The sequence below is a fragment of the Notolepis coatsorum genome (genome assembly GCF_963971535.1).
Source record: "Notolepis coatsorum genome assembly, chromosome: 10".
NCBI classification, from domain to species: Eukaryota; Metazoa; Chordata; class Actinopteri; order Aulopiformes; family Paralepididae; genus Notolepis; species Notolepis coatsorum.
In genome coordinates this window covers 109,613,949-109,638,447 of record NC_140174.1, presented here as the reverse complement: position 1 = coordinate 109,638,447, position 24,499 = coordinate 109,613,949, and the positions used below count along the sequence as shown (strand labels likewise).

The 24,499-nt window shown below is 41.9% G+C and overlaps 1 protein-coding gene across 2 annotated transcripts in view; it reads left to right on the top strand.

The window, feature by feature from the left end:
* The first annotated feature begins 3,112 nt into the window (after window positions 1-3,112).
* The window catches only part of bmp2k (BMP2 inducible kinase), a 163,755-nt gene continuing 142,368 nt past the window's right edge, over window positions 3,113-24,499 (top strand). For both annotated transcript variants that reach the window (XM_084322714.1, XM_084322715.1), the window contains exon 1: window positions 3,113-4,115. In XM_084322714.1, coding sequence (XP_084178840.1) covers window positions 3,974-4,115 — 142 coding nt within the window. In that variant the 5' untranslated portion in view covers window positions 3,113-3,973. The remainder of the gene's footprint in view (window positions 4,116-24,499) is intronic.

The window sequence follows — 24,499 nt, the reverse complement described above, 5'->3', positions numbered from 1 at the left end:
AAGTCATGCAAAATATTGCCAGTAATTTATTGTAACTTTAGGGTGAAAATTTTTACAGTGTAACAGTAAACAGCGCCATCTGGCGCTGAAAGTGTTAATATGCGTCTTTGTTTACGGTTTGATTATCACTGATACAAAGTAAAATAGTGCAGTGCAATAAAATAGTTAGTAAAATAGAATAAAATAATGCAATAGTGTATTGCAATAAAATAGTTATCATCGTATTTTTTCGGGAGGCCGGTAAGGAGTGCATTACAGTAGTCGAGTCGGCTTGAGATAAAGGCATGGATCTGGTTTTCAGCGTCCTTTTGATTTATAAATGGCCGTACTTTAGCTATGTTTCTAAGGTGGAAGAATTATGTTTTTGTCAACTTGTTGATTGTGATTTAAAGCTTAGGTCTGAGTCTACCATAACACCAAGACTTAACTCACTCAAATACAGTTAGCAGCTGGATAGACCACAGATGGAAATAGCTTCTGCTAAATCTGGCGCAAACATATTTTCATGTATCAATGATTAATTGTCAAAAAAATTTTAATTAAATTAAAAAATGTATATATATATTTTTTTTTTTGGAAAATAGATTCTGGGCTTTTCAGAAAACATTCGGGGCTTGAGCCCAAGTAGCCACCCCCTAGCCCCACCAAGCCTCATGTGGCTCACAGATTGTGTCACGTTACTTCCTCATTTTACAGTTTTGGAATTAATTTTGGTTTTGTTCTATGAAAACGATTAAAAACAAATGATTGTTTGGAGTAAAGTAAACCACATTGACTTGGCAACAAATCAGCTCAGTCTACTAACAAAGAGGCATGTGCCCCCATCAATCTGGTTTCAGAGCCAACCATAGTACAATCTCAGCTACCACTTTAGTTATAAATTATATTGTTTCTGCATTGGACAAAAAGAAACATTGTGCTGCGAATAGACTGTATAGTGTTGGTTTTGATGAGAATGTTTGCAGTTGGTTCCGGAACTATTTATCAGGCAGAAACCAATGTGTGAAACTGGGCAAAAACCCAGTCAGAATTTTTGCCCATTACAAAAGGTGTTCCACAAGGATCGATCCTAGCCCCCGTTTTATTTAATATTTATATTAAAGGCATTATTCTGTCCTTGAAGGGCTGTCAAGCCCATTTATATGCGGATGACACAATTATCTACTGTACCGCGGATTCTGTACAATTAGCTACTAACAACCTACAACATGCATTTAATGCTCTGCAAGATAAGCTTATAGGCCTTAAGCTTGTATTGAATGCAAGCAAAACTAAATTCATGGTGTTCTCCCGAGCCAGAAATATTGATCAAAACAGTTGACTTATATCGACTAGAAATGGGTCTGATATAGAAAGGGTAACTGAATATAAATATCTTGGAATCTGGCTCGATGATACATTTCTGTTTAAATATCATATAAACAACCTTGCCAGTAAATTGAGGCAGAAAATTGGTTTCCTGTACAGAAATAATCTAATTTCCCAATGATGTGTAGAAAGAGGGTTATTGAAGCAGTCTTTCTAGCTGTCTTGGATAATGGAGATGTGATTTATAGAGGTGCTGCCCCTTAGACTCTTAAACCACTAGTTTCTGCTCATCATTCTGCTCTTAGATTTATCACTGCAGATATGATACACACCACTGCATCTTATATGAGAAAGTGGGTTGGTCTTCTCTGGCAGATAGGCGAAATCATATTGGTATTTATTTATCCTTAAGGCCATTAACGGGAAATTACCTCCTTATCTCACATCACTATTAATTTGGAACACTAGACCCTATATGACACGCTCAAATTATTGGCTTACACTGGAGGTCCCCCATGTACAGACCCAACTTGGAAAATCAGCCTTTTTTGTTCCGTCTTATGTTCAACCCTATGTGATGTTTTTATTTTTGTTTAGGGGTCTTCGTTTTATTTAGTTTTTGTTATTGTATTTTGTGTCACCTCTCCTTCTTCCTTCTCCTTCTTTTTTTCCTTTTTTTCCTCTTTCCAACTGGGTTTCCTCGTGGTGGCGGGGCCACCGGGACCGGGGGAGATGGAGCGGCCTGCAGGGGTGGCATTCCCGTCACTGTGCATGGCGGTGTGAGTGGCACGCGGGCTGTTTTGTGTTGGGGTGCGTCTTGGATGGGGATGTAATGGGGATTGATGTGTGTTTTGGGGGGACTGACTGTTCCGGGGGGGTTCACCCGCCTTCGAGCGACATTGTACTTTATGCCATTATTAAGTCTGCACGTTTACATTGCACTACTTTATACCTATTCTTATGTCTGCAATTTATGCAGTTTTTTTTTTATTATTCTGTGAATCTGTGTGCTGATTTTATGCATTATGTTCATTTTATACTATATAGATAGTTATTCATATTTATTGTTATATTGTAGAAATGTGTGCATTGAAATGTCTGTAAAGTCTTGACGACATTGAAAATGAGGGTGACCTCAATTGTCTTTTCGAGAATAAATAAAGGTTGATGATGATATCTGTACATATCCCTTACCTACTCTGCTGGCCAGTATTACTGAGTTACTACCATAGTGTCTTTATACCTGTATCACTGTATATTAATACTACATTCATTCATTCATTCATTCATACAACTCTGTACATACATCTGATTAGCACTATTACTCAGCCGTATTAATTTATACCCAGTATATAACTATTGCACTTCACTGTTACATTTGCACTCAGGCCAAATGTCTGCCAAACTTATTTTCTATGTGCTGTACTTGTGCTGTATGATAATGACAATACATTTGAATCTAAAAAGTCTGGCACCAAGCAGAGCTGATATGTCATAAATGTATAGATGTAGCAGTACTGTCTATCTGTATGTCATGTATGTCATATATGTTATGATGAATTGAAAATGGGGGACCCTGATGTAAACAAGACGAAAGTCTTTCTCTGGTCTGCATCCCCTTAACAATTGTATGTATTGAGCTGTACTGTATTGTACCCATTCTGCAATCTGTTAATAAACTAAATCAACAATCAATCAGCATAGAGAACGATGGAATCCTGACGTCACGGCCCTTCCTTCTGCTATAGTTTCCTTGGTTGGTAGTCAGACGCCAGTGACCCTTCCTTCTGTCACAGTTCCCTCGCTGAGACGGAGGAAGACAACAAGGAGCCGAGAAACCAACTGCACTACAGGGGGATTCTGTTTTTACTAAACTAAACGGGCGGGTATTTGCCAGGAGGGTTGGACGCCCCGGCTGTATAACCACCTGGAGTTACGTTGGTTGGGTCGCAATTTTCGCCCCAGAAGAGATAATAATAATAAACGTTACACACGACGAGCTAACGTTAGCTCGCTAAGCTAAACAGCTAGCACGGCGCAGCTAGCCCGCGAGCTAACCAACCGCCGAAGAACCGCTAAGTCTCGCGCGGCGCGGGCTGATGCGTGTTGTTCCTGCGACTCATCTCTTTCTGTGCCACACGGTTTCGGACAGACTGTTCGCCAAATAAAACCACACGACGTGTTGATAATAGCCGGGTGCGAGCTGCTGGTATAAGTAACGTGTCTGCAGCGGAGAGAGGGCGCGGGGAGCGACGCCTCGTTATTAGACCTGTGCAGGCTAACGGCGAGCTAACGGCTACTAGCTTGATGTGTCATTGTACCTAACGAGCCTCCACCACTGTCTGTCAGAGTTTATTAACCCGAGACAAACCTCGGCCTGTGGAGGGAAGGCTAGCTAGCGAGGGAGAGAGGTTTGATTCCAGTATTCCGATATTAATCCTAAAAAGACTAGTTTTACGACGTTATCACCATCACCACCCCGCGGGGACGAGTTGTTCAGTTGCTTCCAGAAGAAGCGGGGCGCAGAGGAGCATGAGGGGCGAGAACGCGCTGGTGGAGATACCTAGATAGGGGGGGCATACAAGTGAACTGGGACGTTGTAATTAACTTCCAAGCCAAAGGGTTTTATATTTTTGCTGGTGGTGGTGCTCGGATCATAGCCAAAATGAAGAAGTTTTCCCGGATGCCAAAGTCTGAGAGCGGCGGCGGGCTCGGAGGGTCCGGCTCCTCGGGACTCAGCGGATACTTCGGGAAGGTGTTTGCTGTCGGCCGATACCAAGTCACCGTAGAGGAGCTGATTGCAGAGGGTATGTACCGTATGATGCATTGTTGCCTGATCGGTTTAAATCAAACTGTATAACCTGCTGGTATCAGGCCTGTTTTTAGTCTGATATCAGGCCTGTTTTTAGTCTGGTATTAGGCCTGTTTTTAGCCTGGTATCAGGCCTGTTTTTAGTCTGCTATCAGGCCTGTTTTTAGTCTGGTATCAAACCTGTTTTAGCCTGGTATCAAACCAGTTTTAGCCTGGTATCAGGCCTGTTTTAAGCCTGGTATCAGGCCTGTTTTAGCATGGTATTAGACTATTTTAGCCTGGTATCAGGCCTGTTTTAGCATGGTATTAGACCTATTTTAGCCTGTTATCAAACCTGTTTTAGCCTGGTATCAGGTCTGTTTTTAGTCTGGTATCAGACCTGTTTTAGCCTGGTATCAAACCAGTTTTAGCCTGGTATCAGGCCTGTTTTAAGCCTGGTATCAGGCCTGTTTTAGCATGGTATTACATTAGACCTATTTTAGTCTGGTATCAAACCTGTTTTTAGCCTGGTATCAGGCCTGTTTTAGCATGGTATTGGACCTATTTTAGCCTGGTATCAGGCCTGTTTTTAGCCTGGTATCAGGCCTGTTTTTAGCCTGGTATCAGGCCTGTTTTGAGCCTGGTATTAGGCATGTTTTAGCATGGTATTAGACCTATTTTAGCCTGGTATCACAGGCCTGTTTTTAGTCTGGTATCGGGCCTGTTTTTAGTCTGGTATCAGGCCTGTTTTTAGTCTGGTATCTGGCCTGTTTTTAGTCTGGTATCTGGCCTGTTTTTAGCCTGGTATCAAACCTGTTTTAGCCTGGTATCAGGCCTGTTTTTAGCCTGGTATCAGGCCTATTTTAGCATGGTATTAGACCTATTTTAGCCTGGTATCAGGCCTGTTTTTAGCCTGGTATCAGGCCTGTTTTAGCATGGTATTAGACCTATTTTAGCCTGGTATCAGGCCTGTTTTTAGTCTGGTATCAGGCCTGTTTTTTGTCTGGTATCTGGCCTGTTTTTAGCCTCGTATCCGACCTATTTTAGCCTGGTATCAGATTTAGCCTGGTATCAAACCTGTTTTAGCCTGGTATCAGACCTATTTTAGCCTGGTATCAGACTTGTTTTAGTCTGGTATCAGGCTGGTTTTTGTCTTGGTATCAGCCAGGTAGGGATGCACCGATATGAAAATTTGCCGCCGATACCGATTGTTCAACTAAGACAATCGGCCGATACTGATATTTGTGCCAAAAAAAATATATATATAGATTTTATTTTTATGAAACTACTGTATATTTGTATGTCTCTAAATGTTTTGATGAATTGAAAATGGACGACCCTTATGTAAAAAAGACGAAAGTATTTTTCTGGTCTTCATCCTCCAGTCCACTGAGCTGTACTGTATTGTACCCATTCTGCAATCTGTTAATAAAGTTTTCAATCAATCAGACAAATGTATAGAAAAGCTTTTATTATAAGCATATAACAAAAAATTATATTGTTTATGAAAATGTTTTAGCCCTATGCTTGACTATTATTTTAGGCATGGCAACAAATAAAATAATAATAATAAAATGAATAAATAAAATATTAAATAAATAAATAGGCTACACGTCTCTTTTTGTGGTACAAATTGTGCTCACCGATATGAACATAGGCCTCTTTACTTACTTAAAAAAAGGAAACATCAAGAAATATGTTTATGGTATTCATTCCACCATGCCATGTGTGTTTTTATTTTATAATGCTCATGAGTCATGATTATTGCTGAAGTCTGAGTCATACAATACTCACTGGCTTTCATAACAGACTAACTTGTCTTGCTCAAGACTTGTTTATTAGTTTTAATAAGAGAGCACTATCTCTCAACCAGGGGAGGAAATTAGGCCACTTTACTCGCCAAATGCGAGTATTTTTTACGTTTGGCGAGTGATTCATGAAGACCACTCGCCAGTCTGGCGAGTATACAAAAAAAAACATTCTGCAATCACTGCACTGGCAAACGGTGCGCGTCTTCTGAGTGCTCGCTTTAGTTGACAGTGCCACGAGAGCACTGCACAAGACCACCCGCGGACATATAATGTTTAATAAAAGTTCGCGCAGTACTGGCCAACCCTTCTTTCGTGTAACGAAAGTTCGCGCAGTACTGGCCAACCCGCGGACATATAATGATAAAAGTCCTGCGTTACTAGGCTAGCCATCAGGAGCACTCTCAAACGGATATCGTTAAACACAGCAGAAGATGGAAAACAGACAGACTGACCAACGGGGAACTGCATCCAACCCTAGTACAACCCTCGAGTATAAGTTACTAAGGACACATTTAAATCACAGAGGTGTAATGTTAGTCTACTGGAACTGTATACAGTGGTTAGCTCCTAGTTAGCGTTTTAGCGATAGCTGCTTGCTAGCTAACGTTAGCCCCGTGTGCTCAAAGCAGCCAGCTAGGTGTATCTGTTATGACTATAATGTTTCCAAAAAAGCACCGGACTACGACGTAAGGTTAGACATTTTATTTCATGCTCAAAAGCCCCTGGCTTGCACATCGCAGTCACGAAAGGGGCTAGCTCAACCAGTGCACTGTGCACAACAGCACACCAACCCAACTGACGTTACCACAACACTTGACGGTACTTCACAGCACTGTCGTAAGACCACCGTGCTGTCTTAAAGGCACAAGGTGCCTACCCAGATGCATACACAACATTGACGAGGCTTGACAACCGAGGTTCAAAGTTAACTTGATTGATTGATTGAAAACTTTATTAACAGATTGCAGAATGGGTACAATACAGTACGGCTCAATACACACAATTGTTAAGGGGATGCAGACCAGAGAAAGACTTTCGTCTTGTTTACATCAGGGTCCCCCATTTTCAATTCATCATAACATATGACATGCAGATAGACTACTGCTACATCTATACATTTCACATCTATCTATACACTTCACAACATACTTCAGTGTTTTTCTTTCACTGCCCAACCCAGTCCAACCCAGCATCTTTCACTGCCCAGTTCAGCCCAACCCAGTCCAGAATAGATACCTCTTTCATGTTAATATGTTTTATGCTAATATTGTGAAGAGTAGAGATTAATGTTTTATGCTAATAAATATTTTAAAGAGTAGAGACACGGTGTGATTATCAATTTAGACGAAGACATACAAAGAAGTAATTATCACAACAATTAGCGATTTTTTTTGTCTGGTAAAAAATCTGTTTGGCTGGTAAAAAAAATCAGATACTCGCCAGTTGGCTGGTAAGCCAAAAAGTTAGTTTCCTCCCCTGCTCTCAACCAAAGCAATGCAACAGAACAATTTTGATTGACAGTCGATTCTGCCAATTACGTCACACCGCGTCCGCCTCTGCTGTTCTTACCACCAATCGGCAAACGCTTATTCGTTTTTTACTTCCGGGATGTCCGCCATTGATTTTGACGAGAGCTCAACAACAAAGCTAATAAAGTTAGCTCCCCCGCGGCCCACGAGTAGACTACCAGCGCTCCACAGGAGTACTAAACGAGGCATAATGATTTTACTGCAACAAATGTTATAATAAAAGCTTTTCTATACATTTGTCTGATTGAAAACTTTATTAACAGATTGCAGAATGGGTACAATTCAGTACGGGCTCTCTGAGCAAAGGAAGGAACTGAGATATTAATGAGTAATGCTTGCTATGTTGTAAATACGCTGATGTTATTGAACGTGTAACTATATAACGTTAATGCCACAAAACGAATGCCTTTGTTATAGGGCTGGGCGATATGGAAAAAAATCATATCGCGATAACGATATGATAATGTTATCATATTTCGCGATATCGATAATTATCGAAATTGTTATAAGTATATAAACGTTTTTTTTTGTTTTTTTAACAACAGATGTATGTATATTTTGCAGCAATTCTTTGTCATTGCCGCCATCTTTAGTGTTACATCCCCTCACACTCCAGTTCTCAGGCTGCAGCTGGTTTAAAAGCGAAAGTAAACCGGCTTCTCTGCTGGCTGTGGCTCCAGGGGAGTTGAACAGTTCTGGCTCTGCTAGTTTATTTTCGATCTTTTGGCGCTTTTTTGGTGGACAAACCACTGCACCGTGACTCGTGACTGGAGTCTAGTTCTGCTAGCACACATAGCCTACTGTGTACAGATGGTTTCAAACTGTATTTTAAATTAAAAAGCAAACAAAATAAATGGACAAGAGAAAAATAAATCTCAATTTGGTCAGTATTGTCATTTGGACAAGCAAAGCCATTACTTTAAGTTGCAGGCAAGAAAGACAAGTCTGTCCACTGTCTCTGGGTTTAAAACTGCCCTGTTGCAGGCCAATTTTTTTTTCTTTTTTTTTCTCAATATTCGATATCGATTATTAAAATATATCGCGATATTTATCGTTATCGTTATATATCGCCCAGCCCTACTTTGTTAATCATAAGTAGTAACTTTGATGCAGTAGCGTGTGTGTGGGGCCGGCGTTGTGCAGGTCGCTTGACTGAAACTTTTTTCAACGTTTGAATGTGTGGACCAGATTGACGCGACACAAATTGATGGATATTTATCGGCTACTGCCATCGGCACATTTGAGCTTATAGGCCGATGGCAGTCAACAAGGCACTTATCGGCCGATACCCGACCGATATATCGGTGCACCCCTAGTATCAGGCCTGTTTTTAAGTCCGGTATCAGGCCTGTTTTCGTCTTGGTATCAGACCTGTTTTCATCTTGGTATCAGACTGGTTTAACCTGGTATCAAACCTGTTCTAGCCTGGTATCGGACCTATTTTAGCTAGGGATGCACGATATAGATTTTGACACCGATACCGATAACTTTATGCTCCTCAAGCCGATAACCGATATCGATAACCGATGTTTATTGTATTGTGTCATTTTTTTTTTAAATATATATATATTTTTGCTTTTTTTTTTTTAGTATTTATAAGCTCCGACGTCATCGGTACTGCTATCAGTACTCGAGAAATTATGTTTTTTTTTGGGGAATTTAAACATGCAAACTAATCTTGTTGGCCGTTTTCTATATCTCTCCTGCCTCGGTGTCTCTGCCTGCGCGAGGAGCGGGCTGTGCTCACACACTCACACACACATGCATTAAAGCATTCCGTCTCCAGACGGATTTCCGTCAATTTGATTGGGGAGATCCGTCCATTTGATTCGCAGTCTGACGGAAGTATTTGCATGATTTGTAGATGCATACAGATTGAAACAAAATTGAGCCAATCAGAGGCGCCAAATATGGAAAAGGGCTTTTTTTTCCTATCGCGCCAAGCAGTCATCATCACTCAGCGACTCGAGAGACAGGTCGCCTTTTTTGCAGCCTCACGCGTCAACTGCTTGTTTACCAACGTCACAGCCACCACGCTGCTTGCACTCGCTGCTATATACCGATTAGCTAACGTTAGCTTAATAGCGTCTGTTAAATGGAAGGAGTAAGCCGGCCACTAAAAAGAGAACCCACCGCGGGGTTCTCAGATGAAAAGGATCAGCGGGACCACCTAACAAAAAGTTTCGAGAGGAGAGGACGTTTGAAGAGACTGGCTAGGCAGCGCTACTGGGGGCTGTAGTGGTGAGTTAACTTGTTCCGTGTGCCGCAACGATGTCAAAAAGAAAAACAGAAACAACACGTTTGTCATTGTCGTGTTACTTCACAGTACAATATGTGAGTCCCCTGCTGTGGTTGTGAGTATACGTTTATTAGCTTAACTCCGTAGCAACATCACACAGGTGTATCTGTAGACAGTCTCCTCCCCACCGTATATATTCTCTCTGTCAGGATCTATGGGTAACATTACTGTATATTTGCATATCGTATATGTCACAAATGTAACAGTACTATATACCTGTAGTATGTCCCTATGCCATAAATGTCATGATGTCAATGTCATGCATGTCATAAATGTCACTGAATTGAAAATGGGGGACCCTGATGATGTAAACAAGACAAACGTCTTTCTCTGGTCTGCATCCCCTTAACAATTGTGTGTATTGAGCCATACTGTATTGTACCCATTCTGCAATCGGTTAAATATTGATTGATTGTTATAACGGATTGCAGAATGGGTACAATACAGTACAGCTCAATACACACAATTGTCAAGGGGTTGCAGACCAGAGAAAGACTTTCCTCTTTACATCAGGGTCCCCCATTTTCAATTCATAACATATATGACATACATGACATACAGATAGATAATACTGCTACATCTATACATTTATGACGTACCAGATTTACACAGTATTGTTTGTGATACAATAAGAGTCTAAAAAAGAGAGCATATACATTTGACGAAGAAACTGTACATTGGAGGAGGTTGGGTGGAGGGGGGGGGGGACTGTACATTGGAGGTGGTTGGGGAGGGAAGGGTTGGGTAGGCGGGGTGGGGGGGTAACTGTACATTGGATTATCGACGAAACCGAAACAAGTAGGCTCCCTTAAAACGCCAACGCTATTAAAAAGAAATACAGTGGAGGTTAAAATAAGAATATGACTTGGCCTGAAAAAAATTTCAGTCAGGAGATTTTTTTTTGCTTTAATCCCTGCACACACACACACACACACACACACACACACACACACACACACACACACGGGTGCTGCCGAGTACAGACAGCTCTGCTCTCATCATGGCGGACAGAACGAAACGTTCAAAAGTCTGGGTCTATTTTACTAAAGTCGATGCTGACAACGCTTGTTGCCACAAGTGCAACAAGACATTTGCCAGTAATGTATAAGCGCTGGTACTTGTCAATGTGGCTGGCGGGGAGCTAACGTTATTAGCCTGAGCTCCGAGTAGAATAATGGCCGACAATCCGGAGGTAAATAAACGAACGAGAGCTTCTGATTGGTGGTAAGAAGAGGTGGGTGCAAGCGGTGGGACGTAATTGGCAGATCGACTGTCTGCCTGACTGCCTCCGAATGTAACGTGACTACGTCACAGCCAAGAAAGGGAGCGCTGGATTTGTGAAAAACTCCCTGTTCCTAAACCACACGCTGTCAGTCGTACCACAGTACTGGCAAAACGGGAGGAGGCTATAATAAAAACAAGCGCCCTTCATCCAAATCCACCCACACCGGATTTCTTTTAACCAAAAAATGTATTATATATTATCGGAGCTATCAATAACGTTATCGGGATGACGTCATAATTGCTGATATCGGCCCGATAATTATCGTGCATCCCTAATTTTAGCCTGGTATCACACCTGTTTTAGTCTGGTATCGGATTTGTGTTGTGATTTTTGATGCAAAATAAATATTCAACATTCTCTTTTGAAACTCCGCCTCAGACTCTTATCCTTTGGCACTTGCTGTACTTTGCTTGCAGGTCTGCAGCCATTATTGCTGGATTATGAATAGCACCAACTTTAGACACGGTAACGTTATCAAGCTAAGCTAACTGACCTAGCTCGTCTTCCCGCATTGACATTTGATAACGTTAGTAATAGTCAGCTAACGCTAGTCAGTAGCTACTTATACAATTCACCGTGGGTGCATTATTGTTGATAGATGGTCACGGACAGTGTTAGGTCCTGGAGAAAGGACAGACGATCATCTGATTTGATGTAACGTTAAAGCGGATGTTCCAACTAGCTATCTTTTCAGCTAATGCTATCATAACACCAGCAAAACACATCCCGCCCGAGCTCCCCGTCACACCGCACTGTCGGGGACAATGGAATTTAAGAAAGTGTATCTGCTGTTAAAATGACACAGCATCACACTTTAAAACATGTTCATTTTATAATCCTCACTCTCCGCAGGACTCGGCAGGAGTTAAATTACATCATGGGATCGGAGGCTACAATTCACGTGTATCGGCCGATACCGATACCAGCATTTTAGGCAGTATCGGCGGCATTTCCGATACTGGTATCGGTATCGGAACAACTCTAGTTATCAGTAGGGATGGGTACCGAATTCGGTACTTTTGAGGTACCGAACCGAAACACGTCGGTACTACCGAGTATCGAATCAAGTGAGAAACCGATTTTTTTTTTTTTTTTTTTTTTTTTTATAACTTTTTTCTTTTCATGTCAACGTTCACACGCACAATATATGCTTACCTAGGATTTGACTTGATTCAACAACAAAGCAGTCGGAGCAATGACAAGCCGAAAACTGTCGAAATTGTAGTTATTTGAAGTTTTGATTTTTTTTTTACGACTGAGGTACGTAAATTAAATTTCTTGAGACTAAAGTACAGAAAAAAGGTACCGTTGGTTACCGGTATCGATTCACAGGTACCGGTATCGGTTCAAATGTGAAGGGTACCCATCCCTAGTTATCAGGCCTGTTCTAGCCTGGTATCAAACCTGTTCTAGCCTGGTATCAGACCTATTTTAGCCTGGTATCAGGCCCGTTTTAGTCTGGTATCAGATAAGGCTGTCCCCGAAGCCTGTTTTTGGGATTCGAACTTCGTCAGGGTTTTACGAACGAACGTTCAAACCTTCGTTTTTAATTAAAATAAAAAGAAATTTTTAAAATTCAAAGTTTTAACCTTTTTATTTTTATTTTTATATTCTCAAACTAAATCCTCAATTTGAATAAAGTGATTAATCTGATTAAATTAGTCTCTTTTTTAACAACATAAGGAATATTAGCATAATTTTGAGTGGACTGAAGGAATGAGTCGGCGTTAATAGTTTTAAATGCAAATAATTTATTGAAACATAGAAGTGGGGTCGGGACACACACACACACTGTGTTTCAACTCACCACCCCCGCATCATATTGTAGTCTGTCTTCAAACTTCCACTCCTCTCAAACATTTTTATATTTGAATATCAACATTATCTGTCCATCCTCAGTAATCCTCAGTTTACTATAATATACTCCTGTCCTGAGTCCTGACTAGTGACTCCGTCGTCTTTCCAAACGCACGCACACAGGGAAGGGGACGTTGTAGTGATTGGTACATAAACGTTAATTTCGGGCGATGTGGGCATAAAGGAATGGCGACGGTGCAAAGCATGTAGCTGCATTGGACTCGTTGTGAGAAGAAAAAAAACATCACAGACTTATTTCGCGTCTGTAGGCGCACTGCTGTGTTAACGCTGCTCTGTTTTCAAGAAACAACACGGAGTGGGCGGATATCATATGACTCGCGGAGTTGCTAAGGTTCTCTCTCTCTCTCTCTCTCTCTCGACTGACTCTGTCTGTCACTCTCTCTCTCGACTGACTCTGTCTGTCACTCTCTCTCTCGACTGACTCTGTCTGTCACTCTCTCTCTGTGGACTGACTGTCACTCAAAGTGCTTATGGGCGGAGCCAGGCCATAACAGCCTGATTTCTTGAGGCTGAAAAATTATGGATTTGAGTACTTGATTAGAAATATAAACCAATGCATTTTTTTGAAAAAAAACGTACACATGTCTTCAATAGACTCTCAGGAATTGTGTAAAGTTTCCCAAATAGTGCTAGGAATAGTAAAATAGTTTCCCTTTACATTTACATTTTACATTTAGTCATTTAGCTGACGCTTTTATCCAAAGCGACTTACAAGTTCTGTACGACAAGCCATCAGGAAGGGCACAACTCTATCAGCTGAGTAACAATGTTCATCAAAGTGTTGAGTGCTACAGTGTAGGTTAGTTTATTAGGACAAGTGCATGACAGTATGGTTAGTTGGGGTTAGATAATTTTTTTTCTTTTTTTTTTAATTCAGATAATGGTTGAAGAAGTGCGTCTTTAGTCTTAGTTTAGATCTTGGTTCAAAAAAGGTTGTGCACCCCTGCATTAAACCATTAACTCTAGTTTAATACATGATACGTTGTCTACTGATGGCGCATAATATCAACAGCTGATTCGTTGTTAGTAACGTTACAACTATTAGCTAACGTTAGCTACTGCTAGTCGTTCCTCCGTTAGCTTATGCTAGCTGGCCACCTTTATAATTACTGCATGGAAACGGAGTAACATTAACGTTTAAACGTTATGTCGAGGTCATACAATACTAGTCGACATAAGGTTAACCCATTCTCCGCCACCACTTTGATTCATCCTAATCCCTTCTCTGCCAGCTCTATTTGTCTATGGATATGTTCACCTACTTTGCAGGGCTATAACTTTTTAAATTGTATTGCTAAATTGACATTACTATGGCCGATTCAACATCGATTAGCTATTGTTCAGGGTGTAGGAACGTTTTACTTTTTCATTCACACATTCATATAAAAATACTGTCTAAGTATAAATATGTTTTTATCGTTTTATGCATATATTACATCATCAATCGATAATAAAAAAAAAAGCGATTAAAAACGAGATTTCTTGTCGTTTGGCATGGCACTCAACGCATTGCATGAACTAACGAGATTTCTCGTGGCTGGCACTCAGTGTTAAGCGCCTTGGGTTTCCTGAAAGGCACTATATAAATGTAACATTATTATTATTAAAAAGTCTTACATTTCATTTGCACAGGTATTACATAACATTATGTGGGGGGGGGGGCTGTCGGGAGATGAGATACTATTAAATGTTTTTGTATTCAAGTTGTTTTTTTAAAGTTGTGCATCTGGCGAGAGCTTGTATGGAATGTGAGATATTTTATTTTAAGTGCAGCCGCCAGTTCAGTGTTGCCAGGCTTTACATTTTTTTTGCTAGTATGGTTGTGAAATTGGTATTATATTTTGCTCAAAGTGTTATTAAAAAGTTTTAAATGTAAATTGTTGAAACCCGCAAGATACCCTGCAGTACTGGTGTACAGTGACAGTCTGTCCACCACCACCTATACTTGCAGGTCACTCTGCCATCCCTTGCACGGCTCATCAGTATGTGAACCACAGCCTGGCAGCGTCTGTCAGTGGGTCGCTTGTGTGACTGCTCTCTGGGTACTCAATGAATCATGGGATGTTTCCCAGAGGCTCCCTCCCCCCGATCCGACCTCCCCCCGCCCCCACCCTCCCTCGCCACCGCATTCGATCGCTAGTCAGCAGCTGTGTCGGTTTAATGAAAAGCACGAGATTCTCACACAGAAAACTGTGGGCCTGGTAGCAGAGAGGAGGCGCCGCTAGGGTGCCGGGTAGCACGGAGGAGGGTCCTGGTAGCAGAGAGGAGATTAAGGGTCCTGGTAGCAGAGAGGAGACTAAGGGGCCTTTCTCACTCACCAATCGGGGTCGAATCAGCGCCCCCGGGGACGGGGGGGGAGTGTTCTCACTCAGACGGACACACCCCTTTTGGGTGCGAAGCGGCGCTGATTCGGAATACCGCCCGCTGAACCTGGGACGCTTGAAATAGGTGGTCTCGGGTGCGGGCCAGTGGGAGCGGGGGGGCGTGACACACACAACGTCGTTACTGTAATGCTTTTCATGCTTGCTTGAATTTTGGGCAGATAAAACCACACGGCAACAACAGGACAATACCCACAAAAACTATATTTATGGGCAATTTGCGAGTTCAGACCTCAACCAAGAACAAGCATGTGGAGCCTCACAGCTCAGTGGATGAAAACATGAAGCCACGTTACACAAAGCACACTTCCCTGGCTCGCATTAGGCCTGGCAATTTTGTTTGCCATTGCTATGTCTATACATTGGTTTCTTGTTCCAATGCATTTATTTCTATTAGACCAGTGGTGCCCAACCAGTCGGCCGTGGTCGACCAGTAGATCAATGACATGTAATATAATTGTCACGAGCGATGGGATGTAGCTGCTGAACAGGCTAAGCTAACTAGCATTAGCCGTTAGCGTTAGCCATTGCTGTCTACTAAACTTTCTTGTTCGACTGCATTTATTTCAATAGACCAGTGGTGCCCAACCAGTCGGCCGTGATCGACCGGTAGATCAATAACATTCAATATAATTGCCACGAGCAATGGGATAATGTTAGCCGCTGAACACGCTAAGCTAACTAGCGTTAGCCGTTAGCTTAGCGTTAGCCGTTAGCTTAGCGTTAGCCATTGCTGTCTACTATACTTTCTTGTTCGAATGCATTTATTTCTATTAGACCAGTGGTGCCCAACCAGTCGGCCGTGGTCGACCAGTAGATGAATGACATTCAATATAATCGATGCGAGCAATGTTACTAGTAAAAGCAGGGCTGTACGTTAACTTTTTTTGCACATAGCACTGGTGCTACAGAGGTTTATAGTTTTGTAGCACAGGCCAAAATCTTGTAGCACAAGTATAAAACGTGTTATATTTGTAACAGTCACAAATGTGCCTATTGTATTTGTGTTATTTAGTTGCAGTGCCATGTTTGGCTGTCATTTAGTATATCGCCTTGTTATTATTACTATGATACTCTCATATGCTATTTTCAATTAATATCATAAACAACATAAGGAATATTAGCATAATTTTGAGTGGACTGAAGGAATGAGTCAGCGTTAATAGTTTTAAATGCAAATAATTTATTGAAACATAGAAGTGGGGTCGGTTGGGACACACACACACACACACACACACAATGGGGGACCCTGATGTAAACAAGACAAACGTCTTTCTCTGGTCTGCATCCCCTTATACAATTGTGTGTATTGAGCCGTACTGTATTGTACCCATTCTGCAATCTGTTAAATAAAGTTTTCATTCATTCACATTTCACACACACTGTTTCAACTCACCACCCCCGCATCATATTGTAGTCTAGTCTGTCTTCAAACTTCCACTCCTCTCGAAACTTGTTTATTTGAATATCAACATTATCTGTCCATCCTCATTTACTATAATATACTCCTGTCCTGAGTCCTGACTAGTGACTTCATCGTCTTTCCAAACGCACACACGCACACACACAGGGAAGGGGAGAGAGTGCCCCCCCATTTCCCTTTCCCCAGTCCACACTGTCTGCTGGCTCTGCCTCTGATCAGGATTAGCTTGTTAGCTTGCTAACGTTGTAGTGATTGTAATGGTACATAAACGTTAATTTCGGGCGATGTGCGCATAAAGGAATGGCGACGGTGCAAAGCATGTAGATGCATTTGACCCGTTGCGAGAAGAAAAAAAACACCACGGACTTATTTCGGGACGTGTAGGCGCACTGCTGTGTTAACGCAGCAGTCAGTGCGCACCAACTGACCAACGCGCTGCTCTGCTTGCAGAAGCGCGGATATGACTCGTCGAGTTGTCACAAGAGTTTTTTCAAAATAAGAGTATCATATGCACCTGAACGTTGCTAGCTTTCGGAGCCTAGCTGGAGCTGCGCGTGGACAGAAATGAGACCCGCTACAGGATTTTCAAAATAAGAGTATCTATATGAACCGAATCCCTATCGCACCAGTGCTACTGAAGTAAATCCATCCATCGCACAGACCGCTGTTGCTGTAGCACGTGCGATATATATATCGCACTGTACACCCCTGAGTAAAAGGCTAACTAGCGTTAGCCGTTAGCTTAGCGTTATCGTTAACCCTGCAAAACGCTCAAAAGCGGACTCTACAACAGAGTTCCATTCGTGAGAAAAGGGGGGTGGGTTATATTGACGAGGCTTGACAACAGGTTCAAATATAACTTCATATTTATTGGTTATTTGTTTCTTTTATATCGGCATCCTCTCCGTGTTAACACACTTCCTGTTTACATTTTCGAGCGTGACATCATCGCCTACGGCAAGCGTAAACGCTCAAAACGCAAACCGTAAACAGAACCCGGAGCGAACCAAGACTGAAGTGTGTACACAAACTAGAGGGGGGAGAGTGAGGGTGGAAGTTCACACCCGACCCGGAATGAGGACGGTACGGAATGGAACGGAACCGAATGGGTGAGTGAGAAAGGCCCCCAAGGGTCCTGGTAGCAGAGAGGAGACTAAGGTCGCTTTCACACAGGGGCTGTTTGGTCCGGACTTTCGGACCAGAATTCGATAGTCTGGTTTTTCGGGTCTGTGTGAATGCGCGTCGAACTCGGTTCGCGGACCAAACAGTCGAACTCTGGTCCGCCTGAAAACGTCGGTCTCGGTTCGGCTTCATCGAACCAAACGTAGGAAGTCACCTGATAAACCATCTTGGGTATATTATTACCGCGGCGCGCATTCACTGCAAAACAAGCACACTGCATCTATCTAACTATCTATCTACTAAGGCTGAGCCCGAACCCTGTTTTTAGGGTTCGAACGTTCGCCAGGTTTATCGAACGAACGTTCGAACGTTTGTTTTTTAAAATTTTTTTTAATAAAATTTTTTTTTAATAATTTTTTTTTTATTGTATTATTATAGATCCTACGGAGGGCGGCATTCAGGGAGCGAAATTAACTTTTTGACTCACCGGCCAGTGGCGGGTAGATGGGAAGAGTCTACCCGCCAAGCATATTTCTTACCTGCCACATTTTTTTTGATTAAACAAATATATATATATATTTTATATAAACATTTTTTTTTAAAATAAAATATATATTATATAATCATACAGTAGTTGTATTATCTGCGAGACATCGCCACCACGCAATAAGTCAAAATGCTTGCTATCTGCAAACAGCTCCACTGTCTGTGTGTATACTTGAGTAGCCTCCAGCTCCAGCAAGGATTCTCTGGCCCTGCAGCTAGACCCTATATTCAGCTAGACCCTACATTCAGCATGCAAGGATTCTCCGGCGATGCAGCTGGACCTATTTATAACGTTACCGTTCTTTTGTCAAATCACATTCAACATGCCCTCAGCTAGAATACGCATTCAATCAATGTTATAAGACATTGATATCAGGAGCTATCTGTAGCTACTGCTAGCCCGGTAGATAACGTTAAGACAATTTAGTTTACTGGGACATATGGATCAACGTGAGCTAGCTAAGCTAGCTAACGAGGGACCGGAGGTATTATGCACTCGAGTAGACTATTGCTGGAGCATTTGTTGATATCAGCAGCTATCAGTAGCTAGCCAGCTAGATACCGTTAGACAATGCCTCGTCATGTATTAAACTAAAAGTGAATAGTTGACTGGGTCATTGTTTAAACAGTAACGTTAGCTCTTGGAGCTTCCGATTGGTCATTTGCTTTTTTTCTCATGAAACCAGTCACGTCACTCTACTGTGATTGGACCTAGTGCGATGTGGGACTTGTAGTTTTTTAACGATCTCGCGGCGGAGAAAAAAAAGACGAGCGGCTATAATCTGTACTCGCACAAGAGTATCGTTATGAAGTTATGAACTACACGTCTACACGCCACACGGCGGGCAGCCCTCTAAGTGTCATGCGCCAAAGGTAAAAACATGGCGGGCGGCGGGCTTTAGTTTCGGTCCCTGGCGGCATTGCATAGTCTATTGGTGAAAAACATGTTGTTTACAGTGGTGGCTGTTCATGTAAACATGTAATTAAACAAAGCACTCAGAAGAAAATAAACAAGCTACTGAATCAAAGTATGATAAACAATAGCCCTTGCAGTCACGTAAGGGGCTAGATAAACAAATGCATTCGTTTTGTGGCATTAGCGTTATATAGTTAGTGTTACAACTTACACGTTCAATAACAGGTATTCACTCTTGGTCGACGGGGAGGGGAGCCGGGAGGAGAGGCGCACGCCTCGGCTCAACAGACCCGTCTACCTCGGACGGGTCTGTCCACCGTGCGCCTGCTGTTGTTTCCAACGCAACCACCTCCCGCCATGAAGCTCGCGCTCCGTGGCCGAAAAAGGATGGTATTCATTAATGATCCTAATCTGCAGGTTCACCTACGGAAACCTTGTTACCGATTACTTCCTCGGCGGGGAGCTAACTACGGCTCCCCGGTAGCTACGGTAAGTCTGTTGAGGCTTGCCGATTGGTGGTAACAGCAGAGGCGGGTGCAAGCGGTGTGACGTAATTGGCAGAATCGCCTGTCAATCAAAATAGAGCTCTGGTTGAGAAATAGTATCCCGCTGCAGCCCGGCAGACCATACTGGTTGAGCCGAGCGCCTCGCATTCACATCACCTCAACCCCGTGCGCATCCTTTATTTTTTTTTCACCGAACGTTCAAACCTATTAATTAAAGTCCGAATGTCAGCGTAACGAACGAACGTTCGAACGTTCGGGCTCAGCCTTACTATCTACTGTGCATCTTGGGGTAGAACAAGGAAGAAAAAAAACACAGCTGTTATTATTATTAATATTACCGCGGTGCGCATTCACTGCAAAACAAGCACACTGTGTAAACATGTCTCGTGGACAGACTTGGGGGGCTGAAGACCAAATAAAACAGCTGCTTGTGGGGAATGTGGGCACTCACAAAAACAACGAGGTGTACAAGTTGTTTAGCGAGAGGATGGTGGTAATGTGCTTCAATTGAACAATGGATCAATGCCATGTCAAAACTCGGCTCCGCTGATCTGGAGGGCTCCGCAGTCCACACACAGACACACACACACGCGCGCACACACACAGGCTTGCAGCCACACACACATTTCCACTGTCCAATAGACAAGCGCCCTTTTCGAACGCGTGACATTGTTCAGAAGGTCTCGGTCCGCCTGACAGATTCTATTTGAACGCAGGCGAACCAAATGAAGAATGCAACAATGTTGCAACTTCACCCCCAGAACCGCACAGAGTCCACCAAAACTATATGTGAAAGCGACCTAAGGGGGCTTTTTCACTAACCATTCGGGTAGAGCCATATGGAATCCGCGATCACGGAATCGTGGAATTGAGCAATACAAATGGAATCAACTATATTTAATTTTTATTTATTTTTTTATTATTATATTGTTGTGGGACTTGTACAGCACTTTGTTCAACTTTGTCAGTGCTGTAAATAGGCCTGCCACGATAACACATTTTGCTGGGCGATTAATTGCCCCCGAAAATATCGCGATAAGCGATATTATTGCGACCGGTTAGAGAATTTTTTTGAGAAATTTATTTCCCAAAACATTTATTTTGAAGCCCACCGCTCCGTCTTTTCCGGTTTAAGACTTTTATTTTGAAGCCCACCGACCGGACCGGAAGTATTGTTGTGATTATCCTAGCCGACAACTTGTCTCGTCCGGTTGTGTTTTTTAGTTTTAACGTTAGCTACTAACGTTAGATGCAGCTACTACAGGCAATCAATGATGAGGAGGAAGCGTCAAAGCAGTATATAATAGAATAGCTGTGGTGCGTAGGCACTGCAGCACGACTCGAAAACGACCCGTTATAATAAATTTATTCATGTTTAACTTGTCCCCGTCTCCAGTGCTTTGACTAGCCCCACCCGTTCATTGTAAACAATGATGCATGTAATTGTATTAACGTTATTCTGTTATTCTAACGTTACACTACAAATAACGCTACTTGGTTAAAAGGAGCAACACTATTGAGAAATGTAGTTAAGCTATATGTGGCGTTGCTACTGCCCCACGGTCACGGAGCTCCCGTGCTGTGCTCTGTAGTAAAGCCAGCGGCCAACCCACACGGAGAGAGACTGCAAGGGGCACTGGTTCCGCCTCATTAAAACAAACGCGCAAATAGCAATTAATCGCGCCCGTCAAAATCATTGCATTCATTTTAATTATCGCGGCAATTAATCGATTTATTGCTTATCGCGGCAGGCCTAGCTGTAAAGTTTAAACCTTTTTAAATCTTAGACAAACAAAAACACCTTGCTTTCATGAAATATTGTAAGCAGTCATTTGAGGCTTTATAAAAGCAGCACAATGAACACATCTGTCAGTGCTGAGTCCGACCTCATCTTAAATAACAAACAGCATTGCTTGTTGTAGTTAACAAAGAGAGGCAGAGTTGATTTAGCAAAAATATATAGTTTTTTTTTTTTTTTATAAATCGAATTTAAGCTTCGAAGTATTTAACACTTTGGGTGCCATGGGTTAAATTCATGATATACCATAGATTGCCAGCTCTATTTGTCTATGGAGAAGTACCCCTTCTTTGCATGGCTATAACTTTTTAAATTCTATTGCTACATTGCCATTATTAGGGCCCATTCAAAGTCCTATATGTATTGTTCATTGTGTAGCAACGTTAAACTTTTTCATTCACATATTCATAGTAAAGTATGGTCCCTATAAGTATGTTTTCATCTCTTTCTGCAGCTTTCTCCAGAACGTGATATATAGCCCCAAATGCATTATATTGATGATGCAATACAGTTTTATGGCAATTGGCGCAATATAAAAAATTCCAACTAGACGTACTTCTAGAAGTTACTAGGGGTGGGACGATACATCGATCCAGATCGATATATCGATCTATTATCAATAATCAAATAGGATCGATGCCACGTAAAAAGATCGATTCATATTGCGATACTCTTATTTTGAAAATCCGGCGACGGCGACGTCATCGCCCCGCGCCCAGTGTTGTGAAACTCCGTTTAACATCAACAGCACACAGAGCGTCACTAGAGCAAGACTATTGTGCCTATTCTGTGACCCAAAACATGTCCCTGCTGTTTTATTCCGCAACGGGTCCAATGTGGGGCTGGGCGATATAACGATAACGATAAATATCGCGATATATTTTAATAATCGATATCGAATATCGAAATTGAAAAAAAATCGAAAAATCGTTTTTTTTTTTTTTTTTTTTTTTTTTTTTTTATACCTGCAACAGGGCAGTTTTAAAACCAGAGACAGTGGACAGACTTGTCTTTCTTGCCTGCAACTTAAAGTAATGGCTTTGCTTGTCCAAATGACAATACTGACCAAATTCAGATTTCTTTTTCTCTTGTCCATTTATTTTGTTTGCTTTCTAATTTAAAATACATTTTGAAACCGTCTGTACACAGTAGGCTATGTGTGCTAGCAGAACTAGACTCCAGTCACGAGTCACAGTGCACATGTGCGGTGGTTTGTCCACCAAAAAAGCGCCAAAAGATTGAAAATAAACTAGCAGAGCCAGAACTGTTCAACTCCTCTGGAGCCACAGCCAGCAGAGAAGCCGGTTTACTTTAGCTTTTAAACCAGCTGCAGCCTGAGAACTGGAGTGTGAGGGGATGTAACACTAAAGATGGCGGCAATGACAAAGAATTGCTGCAAAATAAACATACATCTGTTGTTAAAAAAAAAAAAAAAAAAAAAAAAAAAAATTATACTTATAACAATTCGATAATTATCGATATCGAGAAATAAAATAAAATTATCATATCGTTATCGCGATATGATTTTTTTCCATATCGCCCAGCCCTAGTCCAATGCATCTAACCTGCTTTGCAATCCTCGCCACTCCATTATGCCCATGTCGCGTTAAAGATAGAAGATAACGTTACGTTAGCGCCGTAAGCTAACAAGCTAACCCAGAGCCGAGCAAGACTATTGTGCCTATTCTGTGACCCAAAACATGTCCCTGCTGTTTTATTCCGCAACGGGTCCAATGCATCTAACCTGCTTTGCAATCCTCGCCACTCCATTATGCCCATGTCGCGTTAAAGATAAAAGATAACGTTACGTTAGCTAGGGATGGGAATTGATAGGATTTTATCGATACGATTCCATTATCGATTCTGCTTATCGATTAGATTCTTTATCGATTCTCTTATCGATACCTGATCAATTTATAATTTAAATAAATAAATTGGAAATGCAACAGAACTAAGCTGGTTAGAATAACAACATGCAACTTGACATTTCTGATTGTCATTTATTGTTGAGCCCCCATGTCAGGGGCGACAGTGGCTCGGGAGGTAGAGCAGTCGTCTGGCAATCCGGAGGTTCCCGGTTCGATTCCCGCTCCTCCCGGGCAGCGTGTCGATGTGTCCTTGAGCAAGACACTTAACCCCTAACTGCTCCCGATGAGCAGGTTGGCACCTTGCATGGTTGCCTGCGCCGTCGTTGTGTGAATGTGTGAGTGATTGGGTAAAATGTAAGGAACAAATTGTAAAGCGCTTTGGATAAAAGCGCTATATAAAAAAGCAGCCATTTACCATGTCAGAAAAATACAAAAACTGTAAAAAATAAAACATTAACTATAGCCTACACTTAAATAAAATAATGTATTTGAGATTCTCTTAAAATGTATTTATTTTTTTATTCTTAAACTAATTTAATCTATTGAATAACAGTCGTTATTCCTCTGACTTCTGTCTCACACACACACACACACACAGACACACAGAGCTCCCTCCCCGGGCCCCTGTCCTGTAGGTATTGGCTTGTGTTGCTACACGGACACATTTGTATGTTGCACCATGGTACTTCCTGTCTGACGGACTTAGTAAATAAACAATCCGGCTCTTATTATATGTGAACTAAAGAGTACAATGTTTACAGAACAGTCCCCACCCGCTGTTTTATTGTATTTGTACCTGTACTATCCGCTGTCAGCTGTTTATCTCTCTTTGTGAGCTTGATTAAATAGCGTTAGCTCACGTTAGCTAGCGATAGCTCCGCGGCTAATTTTAGCTCACCCTAAACTAAATCAATGAAAGCATTCAAGTAGTTTTCACTGCACATAGAAGTAGCCAAACAGCGGGAGCATTTCGGGAGCATATGACCAAAAGCCAGGCAATTTCGAGCCCTTAAGGAATCAAATAGAGTCTGCCATGGCT